The 20,646-nt window shown below is 37.0% G+C and overlaps 2 protein-coding genes across 2 annotated transcripts; both read left to right on the top strand.

Annotated features, from left to right (window-relative positions):
• The first annotated feature begins 382 nt into the window (after positions 1-382).
• On the top strand, positions 383-3,767 carry LOC126800995 (laccase-4-like). The gene is made up of 6 exons (XM_050528430.1): positions 383-554; positions 1,150-1,301; positions 1,385-1,629; positions 1,911-2,042; positions 2,145-3,080; positions 3,286-3,767. Exons 1-6 carry the CDS (start codon positions 465-467, stop codon positions 3,414-3,416), a joined length of 1,686 nt encoding a protein of 561 aa, XP_050384387.1. The 5' UTR covers positions 383-464; the 3' UTR covers positions 3,417-3,767.
• Positions 3,768-5,267: 1,500 nt separating this feature from the next.
• Positions 5,268-7,556, top strand: LOC126797829 (transcription factor DIVARICATA-like). Its single transcript, XM_050524558.1, has 2 exons — positions 5,268-6,252; positions 6,681-7,556. Exons 1-2 carry the CDS (start codon positions 5,789-5,791, stop codon positions 7,189-7,191), a joined length of 975 nt encoding a protein of 324 aa, XP_050380515.1. The 5' UTR covers positions 5,268-5,788; the 3' UTR covers positions 7,192-7,556.
• The last annotated feature ends 13,090 nt before the right edge of the window (positions 7,557-20,646 follow it).

Raw genomic sequence — 20,646 nt, 5'->3', positions numbered from 1 at the left:
CCAGCTGCACATGTTGCCCAAAAGTTTCAAGATAGAGTGTCTCAACTTGCTATTCCATACAAACAAACAAAGAAAACTTATCCAAATAACAAAAATATTGCTATCATGCCCGGCTGATCGATAAGAGGGAAATTAATGATGGAGCTAATTGCTTACAAACAGCTACAACGGTGGATTAAGAACTTTATGTAATATGTAAGAAATCCCAGGGAAAACACCTTGGTTAGGCTTAAAAAGTCTTGTTTTTGAAGAATGCCATGTAGTTAGTGTCCACCTAACCTAAGAAAAACGACTTGGCAGCAATGCCTCTAGTCACCCTATATGTATGAGCAATTGCGCTGGCCAGTCACCATAAATATAAGCAACAACACGAACAAAACGAAGACCGGGAATATTTTATCTGTAGTACAACCTACTGGTAGTACTGCGCAGAGAAGCAGTTCTATTCGAATTCCTCTATTACCATGGCGTCGTGGATTCGAGTTCTTCTACTTCTCCTGCCTTGCCTTCTTCCGGCTTTGGTTGAGAGCAGGGTTCGACACTACAAGTTTAATGTAAGCACTTCTATTTCTGTAGTTAATGTTACAAGACATGCTAGTAGCTAGCTAGCTAAAGAGAACTGGCCGGTCTTGATTAAAATTGTTCGAATAATTTTGCATGATTGAAAGATGACAAATGTTCACTTGCAGACATATACATAGAACGATAACGTCAATTTGTAATTTTAGAAAATCAATCGATATTCATCGGTGTGGTGTCATTCATTCATTAATTGAAAACACTCATAGAAAAGGCGTAGAATGTCGATTTTAGTTCGGTGATTGTGAATAACATTCTCATCGATATAGCATGAATGTTCGTCACACACATTTGAGATGAAATCACAGATTCTCTGATCATAGACACATGCATGGATTTTCTTAAACACAAGGCTAGCTAAGAGGGTGGTGTGCCTAACTATTGCAAAGCTGAAAATATCGATCTTATTTTGCACCCAAAAAAAACTAGCGTAAAAGTGAAAAGTGCATGAAATTGTACACCCTCAAAACCTAAAAGTAACAAGATCATTTTTGTACCAAATCACCGTATTTCTTACTCTACTTGATGTAGAATACGACTTAATCTGCCATCTTTTGTTAACGTACGCAGGTGGTGCAGAGAAACTTTACCAGACTATGCTCCACCAAGCCGATTGTAACTATCAACGGTCGTTTCCCAGGGCCAACTCTCTATGCCAGGGAAGGCGACAACGTCCTTGTCAAAGTCACCAACCATGTCAAGTACAACGTTTCCATTCATTGGTGAGAAATAGCATCCATCCCGGCTTCTATCACTCTTGTTTGAAGCGTCTAGTTAATTTCCGACTTACTCTTTTGTCTGGCAGGCATGGCATCCGGCAACTCCGGACCGGTTGGGCAGATGGACCAGCATACATCACACAGTGCCCTATTCCTCAAGGCCAAAGCTACGTATACAACTTCACCATCACTGGCCAAAGAGGCACACTTCTCTGGCATGCACATATTCTCTGGCTAAGATCCACAGTCCATGGTGCTCTTGTCATTTTGCCCAAGCGTGGTGTGCCTTATCCTTTCCCAACACCCCACAAGGAAGTTCCTGTTGTATTAGGTAAGATTCTTTCAATATCAAACAGAAGCAAATCAATTCCAGTTATGCTGCGCTTACTTCTTTACAATAATGTGTGAAAGCTAAGAGAAAAGCTTAAAGACTAAGCAAATATGATTCTGAATATTGAAGAGTGATTCCAGAGAGATAGAGTTAGCTCTATATATAGAGCACGAGAAAATCATGTGAGCGACAGAGAAATGACACGTGTCTAAAACAGAGAACAGTAAGACTGATTAGCTAACTAATTATATATACTTAACAATGTGTGCATGCAATTTCAGCTGAATGGTGGAAATCAGATACTGAAGCAGTGATCAATGAAGCTCTCAAAGGAGGTTTAGCACCTAACGTTTCAGATGCTCACACCATCAACGGCCATCCAGGCGTGGTAGCTCCAAATTGTACCGCACAGGGTACGTGCTCAGATTTTGCTTAATCAAACATTCATTGAACAAAGCATTAATAACCTATAACTGTGAGATCTCTGGTAGCTAAAATATGCTAATGAAATGCAGGCGGCTTCAAGTTGTCTGTGGAAAGCGGCAAGACCTACTTGCTCCGTATCATCAATGCTGCTCTCAATGATGAGCTCTTCTTCAAAATTGCCGGACATAAGTTGACTGTAGTGGAAGTCGATGCCACCTACGTAAAGCCCTTCAAAACTGACACCATAGTGATTGCCCCAGGACAAACCACGAATGCTCTTATCACTGCGAACCAAAACTCCGGCAAGTACTTGGTTGCCGCTTCCCCGTTCTTGGACACTCCCGGCGTTGCCTTTGACAACTTGACGGCCACTGCCACTGTGCACTATTCGGGCACACTTTCTAGCTCACCCTTAACTGTCACAAGCCCACCTCCTCAGAATGCTACCCAAGTTGCCAACAGTTTTATCGACTCTCTCAGAAGCCTTAATACAAAGACATTTCCGGCCAAAGTGCCCTTAAAGATTGATCAGAACCTTTACTTCACAGTTGGGTTAGGGATTAACCCATGTCCTAGCTGCAAAGCCGGTAACGGAAGCCGTGCGGTGGCCAGTATTAACAATGTCACATTTGTTATGCCAACCACAGCTCTGCTTCAAGCACACTATTTCAACAAAAGTGGGGTTTTCACCACTGATTTTCCGGCTAACCCACCAAATGCTTTCAACTTTTCTGGTGGTCTACCAGCAAATTCTAGTCTGGCGACTACAACTGGGACAAAAGTTTATAGGTTGGCTTATAACGAGACTGTTCAACTTGTTCTGCAAGACACTGGAGTCCTAGCCCCTGAAAACCACCCAGTACATCTGCATGGGTTCAATTTCTTTGCGATTGGAAAGGGACTTGGCAATTACAACCCCAAGAAGGATCCTAAGAACTTCAATCTTGTTGATCCTGTTGAAAGGAACACAATTGGTGTTCCATCTGGTGGTTGGGTAGCCATCCGATTTAGGGCAGATAATCCTGGTAAGCTTTACACCTTTTAGCAAAATTCATTAAATGCATCACGTATCCACAATCCATGTCACGATACGACACACTCATTTCAGTCATTTGCATATAAATTTCACGCCATTTTTGAATAATAGTGTATAGTTTCTCATAAATTTGGATTTCTTCATTTAGGTGACTAATTAATAAAAATAAATTTCTTCATATGTGTAATTTTCAGGTGTTTGGTTTATGCACTGCCATTTGGAAGTGCACACATCATGGGGGCTTAAGATGGCATTTTTGGTGGACAATGGCAAAGGCCCTAATCAATCAGTTCTACCTCCTCCAAAGGATCTCCCAACCTGCTAAATCTCTATCCAAAAGAACATCTAGTGTTGCAAGTAGAGCTTTCTAACCAGAAAGAGACTATCTGGTGCGTGCAGATTCAAACTGTCTAAGGCACAAATGATCAACAAGAAACAAAACAGAGGATGAATAAACAAATACTGATTTATAAATTTCATGTATTCAATTTGTTGCTTGAGCAAATGAAAATCTTGCTCAAGAAACGTTGAATAAATTTTTGCTTGTTGGAATTTCAAAAGACACAATTTTTTTCAATAATTATATGTAAATGATAGTTGAATGTGCAAGCAATGTGTATGATGCTATATAAAGTTGTGATGAATTTCAAGTTCTCCATTTAAACTCTATTATGATGATTGTTACTATTGCCGGATGCACTTACTAGCATACATGCATTCATTTTTTTTTTTTTGTGAAAGTTTGGCAATTAACTTTTTTTGTGAAATTTTGAGTGCTCATTTTATAATTGTAAAAATAGAAAGCTTAATCAATTGATAACCCCGCAAATAACTATGTTACACACCCCACTACCCGACTAAGGCTACGTCCAAAATCTGCATGTGGGTTTGATTGGGCCTCCCACAAAGTGACCAATAAAATTGCAGGGCGTCAGTTCTGTTTTTTCATTTTGCCATAGTGCTTGGTCTTGGGCATCTGAAAAGGGACCCGGTGCATTTGATCCCACATTCAACTGTGAGAGCAGCAACAAATGCAGCTCTCAAAAGCCTTTAGATGGATGAGTTTCTTCAGTTGGATAAGGTCATTATTGAAAAGGGATTATTAGGAAGTGTTAAATATCATCCTTCGTCTAACCATGGTTTCTTGGAGACTCAAGCCCATGCTGGATGAGATTACAAGATTAGTATCTTCTTTTCAAGATGTAATTTGGAAATGGATAATGGATATTAAGAGAAGCTATCAACCTTTAGTAAGGTATAGCTCTTCGAGTTGGGCCTACAATCCTCCTAACTTCTTCTTGAAGTGTTGAGACCCTAGATGGCGAGAGTCCAGTAGCCGAAAACATACCCCGCCCCTGACCTAGATCTCTTAGTTGTTTTGGTTATGTTGTTTGTTGTTTCTGTTTCCTTCTGTTCTTTCTAGTGAAGAAGTTTCATTAACAAAGAAAACACTATTAATAGCCAAACATTAATCAATATGACTGAATTTGTTTGAGATAATCTACTCATCTGAAATTAAAAACTGAACAGTGAAGATGTTGTCGTGTCAATATATGACTGAAAACTTGCTCTAAAGGCTGGTGAACTTCATATTATGAAACTCAGCAGTGAGCTCTACAGGAAGAGCGCTAGATCATTGTACTGAACAAAACCACAATAGTGGTTACATGATCTAATCTTAAAAATTAAAATACGTGTAAACATACAATGTAATCTTAACATATGGATGATTAAGACTACCATCCACTTATAACTATCCACAGTGTGGTGTATTTACCCAACATACACCGAGCGATAAGTTGGAAATTATGCTCAAAAACATACCACAACAATTGGATGAGCATATCAGTAACTCAAGGTCTCAAGCCCATTCTACTCTAGATTCGTTCTCTACCGAGGCCCCAAACAAGTCCTACGATATCGAGAACCCTGAGAACTTTTGGGGAAAATGACAAAAATACCCACATGGACACTAGGTCGCCAATCAGTGAATCCCAGGCTGTCGACTTCAAGTCCCACACTGTGTTTTGGTTGGTTCTCTCTCTCTCTCAAACGCCATACCCACCAATCACAACTCAACAACTTTGACCCTCTCTCTCTCTCTTCTAGTTTCTGTTTCATAGATCCCTCTGTCCTTCACCTCAATCACTACATAGAGAAACAGCTAACCCCTCTGCTCTCTATTCACTGCTTTCACCCTCTCAGTCTCTCACCACTTCCTCATCAAACAAATCCCGCTTCTTCTGCTCTGCAGCTCCTTTCTCTTCTTTCTCCACCTTCCTGTATTTGGGTCTGGTTTTCTCTTCTTGGGTGTGCATACACTTTCAGTTTTTCTGTACGCAAAATCTCACTTCCTGAAAATTGATCTGGGTTTATCATTTTGCTTTTTGTGTGATCTTTCTGCCTTTGAATCTGATATAGGGTTTTAGGGTTTATGCTTCTACAATCCAAGATCTAATCTTTTCAAATTGCTTATCGCACGTCCCTCTTGTTTTGGAAAGTTTCCCCCTTTCACAGATTCCTCAACTTATATATGCTTGTTTCAAAAGCACACTGAGATTCCCTTCCAAATGCAACTCCTCCTTGATTAATTCATTAAAGACCTCCACTTCTCTGCATTTCCTATCTGGGTTTTCTCTCTCTTTGAGCTTTATATCAAAGAGAGAGAGCAAAGTTACGCCATTACTTCCCTATTCTATGCGTTTCAATACAAACACTTATATAGGAACCAACATGTACAGGGGAATTGAAGTTCTTTCTCCAGCCTCCTATATCCAGAACTCGAATTGGTTGTTTCAAGAAAGCAAAGGAACCGAGTGGACCGCTGAAGAGAACAAGAAATTTGAAAATGCTCTGGCTCTTTATGACAAGGACACCCCCGATCGATGGCAAAAGGTAGCTTATTTGATCCCTGGAAAGACCGTAGGCGATGTGATCAAGCAGTACAAGGAGTTGGAAGAAGATGTGAGTGATATTGAGGCTGGTCTTATCCCAATTCCTGGGTATTCCAGTAATAATTCTTTCACATTGGAGTGGGTTGACGATCAAGGCTTCGATGGATTGAAGCAATATTATAGTGTTGGTGACAAGAGAGGCTCGTCAACTCGGCCTTCTGAGCAAGAAAGGAAAAAAGGTGTACCATGGACTGAAGAAGAGCACAGGTACTTATCTGAATCCTTCCTCAATTGAATACCAGCAGGTTTGTTTTGTCATGGTCATTTTTTGGATGTTGAAAGCAGAGTACTTGAAACCCAATTAAAGCTTGGAGCTTTAGCTTTGTTAGAACTGAACTTGTGTCGAACTTCTTCAATCTTCATTAATTCTTGTTTCATATATACAGCTTAGAGTATAATCCATGTTGAACAGACCCTAAATAGTACCGAGAGCTTACTGATACATAGTTTTCTGTGGGCAAATTAGGTCTAATTAGTTCCTGCAATTTAATATACATATAAACAGTACTATATTGTATAGAAATAGCTAATTTACTATGAAGCCTTTTTTTGGCTCTGTGCATGTATTGGTGGAATAGTACTAGATCATTGTGCAGCTTATAATGTGGGGTGTTAAATGACAAACTGTATTGCAGGCAATTTCTGATGGGACTGAAAAAGTATGGTAAAGGTGACTGGAGAAATATATCTAGAAATTTTGTGACCAGTAGAACACCTACCCAAGTAGCAAGTCATGCACAAAAGTACTATATCAGGCAACTTACAGGAGGCAAAGACAAGAGGAGGTCTAGCATTCATGACATCACAACCAATAATCTGTCAGATACCAAATCTGGATCACTAGGGAGTAGTCAGAGTACTACTAATAGATCTCCTTCACAAGATCATGATTCTTCAGTTGTGGTTCAGTCACAACAGCAACATCCAAAGGTGAGTAACAATACTCAGCAATTTGACTGGAAAGTGTCGAATGAGGGTCCGCATATGGTCTTCAATTCAATGAATGGGAGTGCGATCCTTGGACCTTTCTTTGGAATTTCTTCTCATGCACCTAAGCTTGAGGAGCAAGATTTCTTCAGTGGCCGTTCCTTTCATGGATCTCAGTTTGATCATCACAATGCGCGTTTTGAGATGCAATATCAGTGAAGCTATATGTATCACCTCTATGTATCCATAGGTCGGAGGTTGGAGTGCTAGAGGTGCCAAATTGCCAGTCTTAATTGTGTGAGAGCTCACATCGTTCGATTTATCTACGTAGAATCAGTTGCAGCTAGTGGTTGTGGTTTAATTCAAACAAGTTGGTCTTGACTTCGATTGACTAATCGTTAGTTTTAGATTCTACAGAATTAGTTCATTGTGATTTAAGATATTTCAAGTTCTGAAGTCTTATCCAATAGAGGGAGTTTGTTTATATCAAGCTTGAGCTTTTATCACTTGTGATTTTCTGGTTGTATGCTTATGTGTTTCAGATGGGGTTGTTAAGAATAGTCGAACTGAAATTGAGTTTTGCATAGATGTGATTGCAAGTATTTCTATTTATAGTAGTTTCCTGCAGAAAATGACTTGGAAGGTACACAAAAATAATGATCGACAACTCTCCATGCATGCTAGTGAAATATCTGACTTTGAGATTTTCCAGTGTACAGTGAATGTTACAGTGAAGAATAATAGTACTGTACCATTCTAATAAAAAACAACAGATGCAGTGCAGAACTAGCAGAAAATGGGGATTAATTTATATATAAGCATCTGATTGAACACAATTGGATTACAATTTCGACAATAAAATCTTGACTCAAAGCTAAGACCAAAAGCCACTAATTCAAGAGTCTCTACCGCATCTCATGCTTCATTCTCTGCTTTTTAATTTGTTCTTTTTTCTTGAGGATGACTCCTTTTTGTATTCTCATGTTTAACATTTTTATATATTCAGGGTACGTGGGAAGAACATCATCTAACTAAATATGTCTAATCTTGGATTATTAACAGTAACTACTCGATACTTTTTTCTAATAAAGCTAAGTAAAGAGCTTATAGCCGTACAACCTCACTACCCCCAAACTCCCAAAGGAGGAGGAAACCAAAATTGTCAGCGAAATCAGAGATCGACTTAGATTTGCTTGACTACAATTACTGTATAATCACCAAAGCAATAATAATGGATCAATGATTCTAAGAACTCTACATGCCATATAAGGTAAAGACACTTCCAAAAGGCTACTATATGGTGTTCCATTAACCCCAATAAGATATTTGTAATTTGATGGGATATGTAGCTATTATTAGCTATTATTACTATATTTGTAATCCCCCTACCTCATACCTAATAATAGCTACATATCCCATCAAATTACAAATATCTTATTGGGGTTAATGGAACACCATATAGTAGCCTTTTGGAAGTGTCTTTACCTCATATGGCATGTAGAGTTCTTAGAATCATTGATCCATTATTATTGCTTTGGTGACTATACAGTAATTAAGTCAAGCAAATCTAAGTCGATCTCCTTGAAGTAAGATTGAAGCATTTTCATTACAAAGAGCATCTTCTGGCCACAGTGAAATGCACCGCGGATGAATTGATCCAATTGCAAACCTATAAGACCAGCCATCTCTATAAATATATATCTCACCTAAGAAGTAGTCATTTGAAACATATATGAGCAACGAAAACTACAAGTTGTGTCATTTGCAATGGAAAAACACTAATGACATTATTAGAAGTATGTACGTATAATGTTGGTGTAATTGTAAATAACATGAAAAAGGCGTAGAATGTCGATTTTAGAGTGTTTTCTAATGAGTGTTTCAATTATTCTGCATCAAAGAATATTACAACTACACCAATGGGATCACTCAGTGTTAGAACTAGATTCCCCATGCTCATCCATACTAATAGTGCTAGTCACAGAACTATCTCAAATAACAATAGACATGAGCCAATAGAGTTCAATCATGAACTAATCCAAACGATTCAAGAAGTAGTCGATACGAATTTGCAGCAAATCTCAAAAAGAAACCCGCTCTAATAGCATTGCGTATCAAAACTTCCACCATATTGTGGTTTCATTTACAAGCATGTAGAATATTTATAATTTATAAATAGAATTTCTAATGAAAGAAGTAAGAAAATTCAATTCATGTCAGATGTTTCGAATCAACGCATAAGCGGAGATTGCGCTAGGCTGAAAAATTGAAGTTAAGTTCAACGGAAAGAAAGCAACTACTTTAAGCTCTATCATCAAGAAAAATCTCATTATTGAATTAGAGACTTGCCACCAAACTGTGATCCTGACTAGGAATCTCTATTAAGATCAACTAACTAACTCTTTTTGTTTTTACCAAAATCACACTTATCATCTCCTAATTGGAGGCAAAGTTCACCCTAGAAGCATGTTTAGTTGTTAACAATATAGAAGGTTTACGCAAAACCCTACAAATTCCCATCTTCCCATATATGTCGGCTCGATTGTTAAGTTGTTTGCTGTATGTAAAATTGCTGGCACTCAACACTATTATTGTTGCTTTCTAGCAACCTTTCATTCATGCAAAGCTAACTGCCCACCATATTGCTCTCACATTATTTTGGTACCCTACTACCCACTAAACAAATTAACATATATATATATATAGTTATTCCACTAACGGATCCATTTTTTGGGTCTTTTAAAAGATAGCTTATTCACAAACTCGATTACATTTTCACATTTACACCGTTCAACTTTTAAGGTCTAATGTGTAGATTCCCTCTGTAAAATTTCAACCAAAATGGTGATCATTAATGTATCAAACTTGGTGAAAGCAATGGACGCACCAAATTTGTTAACCTAAACCGTTCATGCTTATAAGTTTAAATCTCAGTTTTGAATGCCTTAAACACTTTCATTTTGGCTGAAATTTTACATAGGTGTGATCTACACATTAGAATCTAAATGTTGAACGGTGGAGATGTTAAAATGTTATCAAGAAGTTGGTAGCTATCCCTTTAAAATACCCAAAAAAATGATCCCTTAGTGGAAGAGCCATGTATATATATATATATATATATATATATATATATATATATATAGTCTCATTACAGAGCGAAGTCCTGCTTTTAAATTAAAGTGCAGATGTCCTTATTTGATTAGTTTTCAGTCACTTTTTCACATATTCACCGTTCAGTAGTTAGATATATATGTATAGATCATTCATTCAAAATTTCATTCAATTTGGTGATCGTTAAAATATCGAAACACTATTAAATCTATGAACTAACTGAATCTGTCCAACTAGAACTGTTCTTATAAATCATAATTGTGAAAGCTCAAACGGTCACCAAATTGAATAAAATTTTATATAGATGATCTATATATACATCTCTAACTACTGAATGGTGGAGATGTGAAAAAATGACTGAAAAATTAGTCAAATAAGGACCTCCACACTTTAATTTCAAAGCGGGAGGTCCACTCTAGAAGTGACTATATATATATGAGCCAATATAATTATTCAATTAAAAGAGAAAACTCCCCGTATATTTTTTTTTTGTTCTAAAAAAAAAAGGAAAAGGAAGAGCAACTTTGCTGCCAATTGCCTAGGAAAGCACTCTGGCCACTTTATTCTAATTTTGATTTGTTAACTTTTATGTTGATTTATGGCCACATAGCTAGTCTTTTCACAACCCACATTACCTTTTTGGCTTTCTTGTGTTCCTTCAATGTCTCGTTATAAAAATGTTCCGATTCTTTTTTCTCTAGTGGTATTCAAACTTTCAATTGCCCATGCCCTGTCATGTGCTAATATGATTTCGCTAACCACGGCATCCACACGCTGGCCACACTGATTCTCATCAGCAAACAACCGGCCGGAGTATAAATTCGGAAAGAGTTATAATTTTAATCGCAAATCTTTAAGCTAAGTCCGCAATTAGATTCAATAGAGGTTACTTATCGGCCATGACGTCTATAAAAAATGAATTTAAGACACGTCGTAAATTGAGTGAATTATTGGAAGTACAATCTTTAGATTCGGTAGAAGTATGTAATGAGCATACATTGAATTTTTTTTTAAGAAAATGAATAACTTTTCGGCATAAACCAATTATGACCAAATATTACTAAGTCAGGCAGGAGCAATCTCGGATACAAGAACAAGTTCATTATTAACTACCAAACTATGAAAAGAAAAACCAAAATAACAAAAAAAAAAGAGTCAAGCAAAACGAAAAAAAAATGAAAAAAAAAAATGAAAACATAACATGCAATTCGAGGGCAGGACTTGAATGTGAAGGTATTAGGCCTTAGACCTAGCGGTGCACCTTTCAACCAACATGCAACAAGGGAATATGTACCCCATAATTATAGGGATCGTTCCCTAAACACCAGCTCAAAAGAATCTGTCAAGGCCCAATTAAAATGTCATATCCAAAAAAGGAATGCAAACAATATATTTGATTTAAAATAGAGATTAGCAAGCATACCAAATGAAGAAGTTCGTTTGTACACTTACTAGGTTAAAGAAATAATGTGAGTAACTTTTTCACGAATGACAAGAGAAACGAACAACATAAAATATTTCCGCAAATTGAAACAAATTGCAAAGTTTACAAGAGAAAGACGGAAGACGGTGAAATGTCACCGGCCCATGTTTAAAAAGTAACAACAACCCAAATTTAGAAAACTACAAAGTGGTGACAAGTACAACATAAACAACCTCGGAACTACAAATAATGATACCTATTAAAGAAAAATAACTATAGGCATAAATAGGGAAGATGGTTGTCTAAGGGAAGACTCCTAGCACCAAATAACATAACGACCTGCAAAGACAATATAGTAGGGGTGAGCGTCTTCCTCGCTTGCCCAATAGAACGTCTTTCTCGCTTGCCCAATAAGGGCCAGGCCACCCATGAGTTTGAAAACCAAAACAGGTAAGGATATAAAATAGATTTTATAAAACGTTTGAGGATAAGTTATTTGGTACCGTTAAAACTCTTTTCTAAAACCATGCAGGTTTAATAAACGCATCATGCTAAATCAGTAGGCGCCTTTTCATATGATTGTAATAAATATTAGGAATGCATGACCGATCCTAATGACTAAGAGGGAATAGAGTCACCCCTTAAGTCGAGGTCAACTACGCTTATTGCTATTAGTAACAATAAGTGAGTGAGAGTATCCATTTAAGACAATACCCTAAAATAAATGAAAAACGTGCAAGGTGGAATGGTAACAAGGCATTGGCCCTCCGGAGGTTTTACAGTTTCGACATCGAAGGGTCCTGAACCGGTATCCCAAAACCCCATTACTCTTAGGTCTATAACACTCTAAACAATCTTATTTTAAAAGTTGTAGTCTCGGGTTTTCGCAAGCATTTAATGCATCAATAGTAATTCAAATAATAATTTCAATCTCGAGTCCTAGACTATGAATTTCATATTTATGGCCAAAGCAACATGAGAATGTTAGCCCCCTACTTGGAATGACGTGCAAAAATCCCCAAATCCATAACGTATGTTCCCGCTCTAATCTTGTTGCTGCTCCAAGTATCAAACAGCTCTAGTAGCTTCGTTTTTGAATTCATCAAGTTTGGTAAAATTAATTCCAAATCCAAATGCGTAAAAAGTTGACTCGATCTCCCTTCCTAGTTTGATCGGGAAAGTCCAAGGTCGACTTTCTGTTGACCAAGTTTTTCCTGGTATGACCAGGAGTTGACTATGCTTACATTGTTTGACCTTTTATCGACTAATTCTCAGATAACCTGAAAATAGTCTAACTTTAGACAATCGACAATAATAAGTGTACTTTATGATCAATAAATACACTCGATATCATCTATGACTTAATAATAATTCTGACACATTTTATAAGTTAAATAATTCTCAATTTTCGAACCGAGCGGAAATCGGAACTACCGTTTTACTTTCGTCACCAAGTTAAAGTTAGGTTTTACTAAATTACCCTAAGGAAGAAATAAAACCATTTAAAATCATTTTAGTAAAATAGTAAAAATAATTTGGATAAAACTGAAAAGATAAATAGTGAAATGGTAACTTTCTGCTAGGGGCAGAAATGTAGTTTTCACATGAACAGTAAAATGGTAAAAAGATAAACTGTAAATGTAACAAACACAACTCGGAGAACAACTTCAAACTTAACTCCGATCGATACAAACACAACTCGGAGAACAACTTCAAACATCCCAACAATCCAACAAGCATTAACATACATCACAAAAGTCAAAAAGGGATTAAACTTGCTACCTCATTGAACCAAAACGCATAAAGGATGAGACTGCTTCTCTCGGCTTCAATTCCAAGCTGCTGCTACCAGAACCCTTCCCAAGTTTCCAATTCAATATCTTGTCGTTGGATTATAACCAAAAACCAGGACATATACCATTGAAAGTGGAGGTAGTCTCGGTAGAACCCCAAACAGAAAATAGGACTGGTTTAGGATCTAATTTGAGGTGAGTATTAAGAAATCAAACTCAAAAGAAGGGAAGAGAATTAGGCTTACCACTAGAATGCCAAACGAGGTCATCGGACAATCTCAACAGCGCCAAAAAATAAAAGAACGACGATGGTGGAGTACGGAAGTGTTAACCAGAAAGAGGAACTTCAAATTAGTTTCAATATGATGAAATTAGGATAACAACGTATTGGATTTTAAGGATAAAGGCTTGGCTTACTAGAAGAGGACCAAAAAGCTTGCCGGAGCTCGCAGGTTCGCCGAAAATCCCAAAAATCTCAACCTGCACTTTCTCCGATTAACCTGAATTAGGAGGTGTAGATATAACCGATGAATATGGTTGTGAAGCAGAGGATGCGATGGAGATGATGATGGGACTGCATGTGTCGAACTTACCTTGACGGCGGCGCTATGAGACTAAGAAGATGGTGGTTCGGTGGAGCTCGGTGAAGAAACAGAGGAAGAAGAAGAAGAAGAAGAAGAAGAAGAAGAGAGCAAGTGGAAAATAAAAGAAAGAATTGGGCCAAAGGAATTTGGGACTTAGTCATGGGTTTTGAAGAAAGAAACAATGGGCTTCTTAAGAACCCAATTCGAATTGATTTGGAGTCGAAAACAAATGACGAAGACGAGCGACGAGAATTCAGCATTGTAAAATTGACGATCACAATTAAAATTGTGTAAAAACAAATTTAAGTAAGACATATTTTTTAAACAAAAGAAAATAATTATAAAGTCAAACAAATAAATTTTAGCATCAGAAACGTTCTTGATGTCGTGTAGTTTAATTTTGACATATTAAATTACGTTATTCAACTAATGTCGATTAGTTAATCCTAACATATCGGTTAAACGAAATTAAAAATCTCGGGTATTACATAAAACCAACCCAAATAAGAGAGAGGTGAAAAATGGGCTAGGACCAATAGGCCCGCCCCACAACTAGAACCCTCCTCTCTTCACCAGGCTTCCATAGGCGTATACCAAATAAATCCATCAGAGCCAATTCCGGTGAACTAATCCGCCGGTCATCCGTGGTGGGATCCCATGCCGCCGCCTTCCTTAACTCCTCTGCTCGGATGTAGATCGGGAACGTTGTCAAAACCAGTAACAATTAAATCTCCACCTCTTACGCTGAATCAAGTTTTGGTCGTCGCTGCATCAAGAACATCGACGGAGTTCTGAATTCCAATGAGTTACCCTGACACCAATGCTAGCACACGTCCCGTATCCCCTACCTTACCGTCAAAATACCACCCACTCGTCGCTGATTGAAGAGAAAGAAGACCACTACGAGCACCTATCCACAAAGGATAGACATCAGACTGAAGAACCAGAGGCTAGAGGGGTACATTGGTGTGCCGCCGTTTCCCTACTACCAAACCCTATGGTTGGTATTCTCAGATTCGAAAACGATGGAGTGATTTTTTTTTAAGATGATAAATACTTTCATTTAGATCGCAAACAAAAGTCAAGGGAAGACCTTTATATGTCATTCGCTACCACCTTTTTAGGGTAGACGGGTAGACAATGATTCATGGAAAAAGTCACATGACACATATCTCGTCCACCTATCTAAGCAATAAGCACCATGCACAAGGAAACTTCATGATCAACATGAGAACACAAGAACCCTAACCTATTGTTGGAGACAAGCTCAACATACAATCAGGACGAAGCCTAACCTATTGTTGGAGACAAGCTCAACATACAATCAGGACGAAGCCTAACCTATTGTTGGAGACAAGCTCGACATGCATAACATAAAAAACATGAAAAAATATAGACAAAAAAAACATAACAAATCTAGACCCAGGGACCACCACAACTGGACCAAAACGAGTGAAACCACTAACACCCAGTCCAAGAAGCTGCATCGAATCCAAACGTCGACCCATCGTCTCGCCACCAACGTCAGCCGCAACCCCAAGTCCCGACCACCTTGTTGAGCATGGATGAGGCGCCACCTTCATCAATCACAGCCAAAGCCACGAAATTAAAGACCATGCTCAGATCAAAAGGATTTGAGCAGTCCTTCGCCGCCACTCTCACCTTTCACCACTCACCACCGACTTGGAATTATCATTGTCAACAAAGGCCCCGGCCACACTAAGCAATGACCAATGATACTGGAAAAACAACCACACCGACCTAGAAACCAACCCACACCTCAGACCGCATGCATGGACAACTCCATTTCTCTATCCACTACTAGGGTCGGCCCTAGGCCAAGGCAAAGTAGGCCTGCGCCTAGGGCCTCCAAATTAAAGGGCCTCTAAATTTTTTTTAATATAAGCGTGCTTTTGACCGAAGGAAGCTGGTGACCTGGTGCATTTTTTAGTGGAATGAATTATGAAAAGTTTTAGAAAGCTTGTTCTTTTTTTTTTCTTGTTTTCAAAAAGTGTTGGAAAGCTTTCGGTGGTTTAAGACTTTAAGATTTTGTCTTTAGGGTTTTATATTTGTATATATCCATGACGTGTTAATAAATGCCAAGAAATGATTGCATGCGTGCTCTCTCTCTCTCTCTCTCTCTCTCTCTCTCTCTCTCTCTCTCTCTCTCTAAGGTTCAGCCGAGCAACATAGGATCCATTAGAAGAAGAACTGAAGAAGAAGAAGAAGAAAGTTAGTCAGTTAAAGAGAAAGAGACAGAGAGAAAGAGACGAAGAAGAAGAAGAAGAAGAAGAAGAAGAAGTTTGTCAGTTAGAGGGAAAGAGAAAGAAAGAGATAGAAAAAAATGATCTTCATTCGCCATGTGAATTTCATCTCTGAATCTATTTGCCATATTTCTTTTCTAGTTTGATCATAATTTGAAGCTTCATATACATGGCTAAGTGGCTGACTCTTTGATTATAATTGTTTATATATGCTATGTTAGGAAATAGAAATAATGATAATCAGATTGTGATAACAACCTATTTGATATTGTATTGATTGTCCAATTTTTTTTTGAAAATACAGTATTATCATGGCTCCTAAGAGAATTAGAAAGTTTGGGGCTAAAAAAAGAAAAGAAAATAAGAGGATTGTAGCTCTACATAAATAGGACTCCTAAGACGTGTTATATTTCAATGATATTTTTATATTTTAATATGATTTCTTTTATTATATATATTTTTAGTTTTTTTCTTGTTTGTCAAATGTCTGGGGGCCTCCAATTTTTGTTCGCCTTGAGGTCTTTTTGTAACAGGCCGGCCCTGTCCACTACCATCAGGCCATCGAGCAACAAACCACAGCCTTGAGTGCTTCTTTCTTGGTATCTTGAAGATTCCCATCTAGCAGCAGCATCGTATAACCAGCAAAGCACATAGGCTTGCACGGCCATATGCGCCGCTGGACGAGCGTGGGTTTAGAAGAGAGTGAGCATCGGCCTCTCTCTTTCTAGGGTTTATTGTTATATGGAGCGACTCTTTTTAATTGTAGCTATACATTTTAAATAGTTTATGGTTTCAAGAAAAATACTTTTTCAGAATGAAATCACAAATTCAAATAATATTTATCTTATAGATGTAATTCACAAGTGACTATCCATATCGGGTTTATGAAGAGGAAATCTAGTCAGTGTTTAAACTACTACTGCAAGAGGAAAAAAATGGTTAGTATAGTTCTTAGTTTAAACTTGATGGTGCGATGATACTCAAACCGGTTGGTCCAAAGATGTTTGAGAATATTTATATAATCCCTTGAAAGGGTAGTGTTTTGATAAGGGATTTTGAGGTTTTAAGGAATTTGAAAGTGAAGGGATTTTGAAGGTGATGAGATTTTTAAAATGAAAGGACTTGGGGAATGGATTATTAAAATGACTTGTTTGGGTTAATTTTTTTTATGAAAATAATTTAATTTTGGGATTTTGTAACATATTTATTTTCTTTTGACAATAACTTGTTTTTTACTTTTTCTCTATTACTATATAATTAATCAAATTCTTTTTACTGAGTAGATGGTAAATCAAGAAATTTTCTTGCCTCACTTAATTTCTAAATTAACATTAAACTGGAAAAAAAAACCTTTTAACACTATAAAATAAAGAAAAAAGGCATTAAAAACACTACAAATTTGAAGAACTTAAGAATTGAATTCATAGTTAAATTTTAACATTGATAGTAGAGTTATGACACATTTACCACCTCTTTGTTCTAGATGCGCTTGTTGAGCTCAATACCTTCAATGGTCAGCAAACATATCAATCGCCAGTCGATCATGAAATGCAACCGGTTATACTAAGCCACTACTACTGTTATAAATCCAGTTACAGCAACCAAAAACACATGAGAATGTTGATACAATGCATTTTTAATGACTGCATGAAAGTGAACATTAACAAGGATCACCTGATCAGTCGTAAGTTGTTCTTCTGTTTATTAGTAAAGAGGACAAAGGTATGAATCCCTCTACCACCAATTGAGACAGGAACTCCCACTTTACCAAATTCCAAAGGCTCAATAGCATATTAAACTCTTTAGTAAAACTCTATTCATTGTCATTCAGACAAAACTAATCTAAATAAGCAGTTTTCTACACATCATAATGATTAATGGCGAATATAAACTAATTTTCCTTGAAATTTGCACACAATTTTAAGTTTTCACAGCGTAGAAGACACAATAAGAACAAAAAGCAGTTCAACTATACAACCTGCTACATCAGACATTTGTTTCCTAGCTTTATAACAAGATACAGTTAGCTTGGTATACATACCTTGACCTTAGCAACAGAAAATAAAGCATGGTATACATCAGACACGTATCACTGTTTAAACACAGAATGCAAGTATTATAAGCTTATAAGATTCATACCACTACATCCTTATGCATTCTTGTAAACTATAGCCTTCCTTATTCGAGTATATATCAATCTTCACTAATTTCGAATGTCTGTGCCTTTGGTTGTAAGCCTGTAATAGATGGTCGCTGTAGATATTTAGCAATAACGAAATGAGACTCTGAGAATAAGAATAATCGATTTTGTCAGAAATGAGTCAAATGAAAGAAGGTTTGTCTCATTCAAGTAGAGGAAGTTCCGAAAATGCAAAGTCTAATCTTCAACTTAAACTATGACCAGGCTTATTATTCCAAAAATGAAATCCCTTCCAAAATTCCCTGTTAAAATCCCGTGCAATTAAAATCCCTTCCTGTTTTTTTTACCAAACGAGAGACCTAAGGTGGAGGAATTTGTAATCCCTTTTAAAAATCATTTCCCTCGTTGAAGTCCTCTACCCAAACACATTAAAATGTTTATATCGATCACTTGTTCTAAACAGTAAAGAATTAAAAGTTGGAACATAGTGGAAGAGACTTCATATGTCTTCAAAACGAATGAACACATGAACAGAGCTATCATAGTTTGCATCTAATCAAGGGAAACTTGTTTTATATACTTAGTTACTTAGTAAGCACCAAAAAGTTTTATTAATACAGCTTAAAACAGTGGCTTGTTGCATTAAGCTTTATATATTGGGAATAAAGTGGTTATTGTTGGGAAATAGCAATACAGAAAGCCACAATCCAAAATTGTTGATTTAAGTTGGTAACAATTGCTCAAGTAGAGCTGCGTAGGCGTATATATCGTAAGCTAAGTGCAATTCCTTGTCATGGTTTCTATTTGTTCATGCAATGATGCGTAGCAAGCAACTCCTTTATGGATCCTCTTTGTGAAGCCTGGCTTTAATTGCATGAACTTGTGGAGATCGAAAGTATATATCGGCACTTGTAGAGGAAGCAATGGAGCTGAAGGATTCATTTCGAGGCGACAACAATGAACCCTAGTGCTGGAATATTCAAGCAGCATGTAGCTATTGACATGGCAAACTGATAAGAGCTTGAGTGATGGGATTTCAAGAGCATTAATTTTAATGTACTTGTTGAATGAACTCTCATACGAATAGTTATGAGTGTTATATCACAGGTAAATTAGAACAGAGTTCGCTACTCACCACTAGAAAAGTATTGTAAATTATAATGGAAAAGAATTACATGAGACTTGATTGCTAATTAAGTGACCTAAGTTGACAAACTCATTTTTCTTCTCTTCGAGAGATCTATTGTGTATTGATTGTTATGTTGTGTGAAGTACATATATACTCCTTACCAGTGGCGGATCCTGGATTACAATACTAGGAATGCTTAAACTTATCTATAAAAAAAAGTAGTTGAGAATATCGATAGTGCGAGATAATTTTATTAATCGAAACCAAAATTTACACACAAAATTAATATAAATCTCTCGCACATACTAAAGTTTTCTCACATATTAGTCGATGAATATTCGATCTCTAATCACCTCCTCATCATCTAAGATTCAACATTCTCTTTCTTAATATAAATTGACCAATGAAGACTGAAATATTGAAGGTTGCAGTTGGTCATAAAAAGTTAGAGAAGACATGGAAAAATAAATTTAAATATTCTAACTCCCAAAGTCTACATTTCTCATAAAATCATGAAGTAATTTGATTTGAACGCTTTTGTTTTGGCTCAAGATTTTGCATAATAGATTATATTTGAAAACGTACAGTGGTAATAGTGGCAGAGCGCATCGTAGCCTAGTTGGTTGAGGGAGACGCGCTATTGAGGATGTGGAAGAACCGAAGAAGTGTGGAGTTAAGGAAGAGAGGAAGTCAAACTAGAATCTAAGGGATTTGGGGATGTTTCAAGAAACCCAAGCTAAAGAAATAAAGTTTTATGTACTCAGGTTTTTTTTTTCTCTTGTCTTAAATTGGGGGATGCTTGAGCAACCCCATAGACTAAGCTAGATCCGCCCCTGCTCCTTACTCTTTTCATTGATTTCGGTATTCTTATAATAATTAACACAAAATTTTCATGATGCCACTTCATGTCTTATCTTTCAGTCTCCCGTATATGTCATGGAAAATTGGAAACGCATTATACCCCAAAGGCTATGAAATAGTCCATACAATCGAATATATATGTTTTTAACCCCAAAAAAAAAATCGAATATACATATTCATTATCTTTCTAATATTGACCAAACATCGGGAATCTAACCTACCTATAACTTCATGCAATATGTGGTTGTCCCGAAAGACCTAATTACATGAGATATAGACTTCGCATGAACTCGACTACTTGCATTTTTACAATCATCATGTTTGCTAAACAAACTACAAAAAATGTAAGTTGGGCTCCAGTAGTATCAC

This window comes from Argentina anserina, chromosome 6 (assembly GCF_933775445.1).
Source record: "Argentina anserina chromosome 6, drPotAnse1.1, whole genome shotgun sequence".
NCBI lineage: Eukaryota > Viridiplantae > Streptophyta > Magnoliopsida > Rosales > Rosaceae > Argentina > Argentina anserina.
This window is presented reverse-complemented; position numbering and strand designations above follow the sequence as displayed.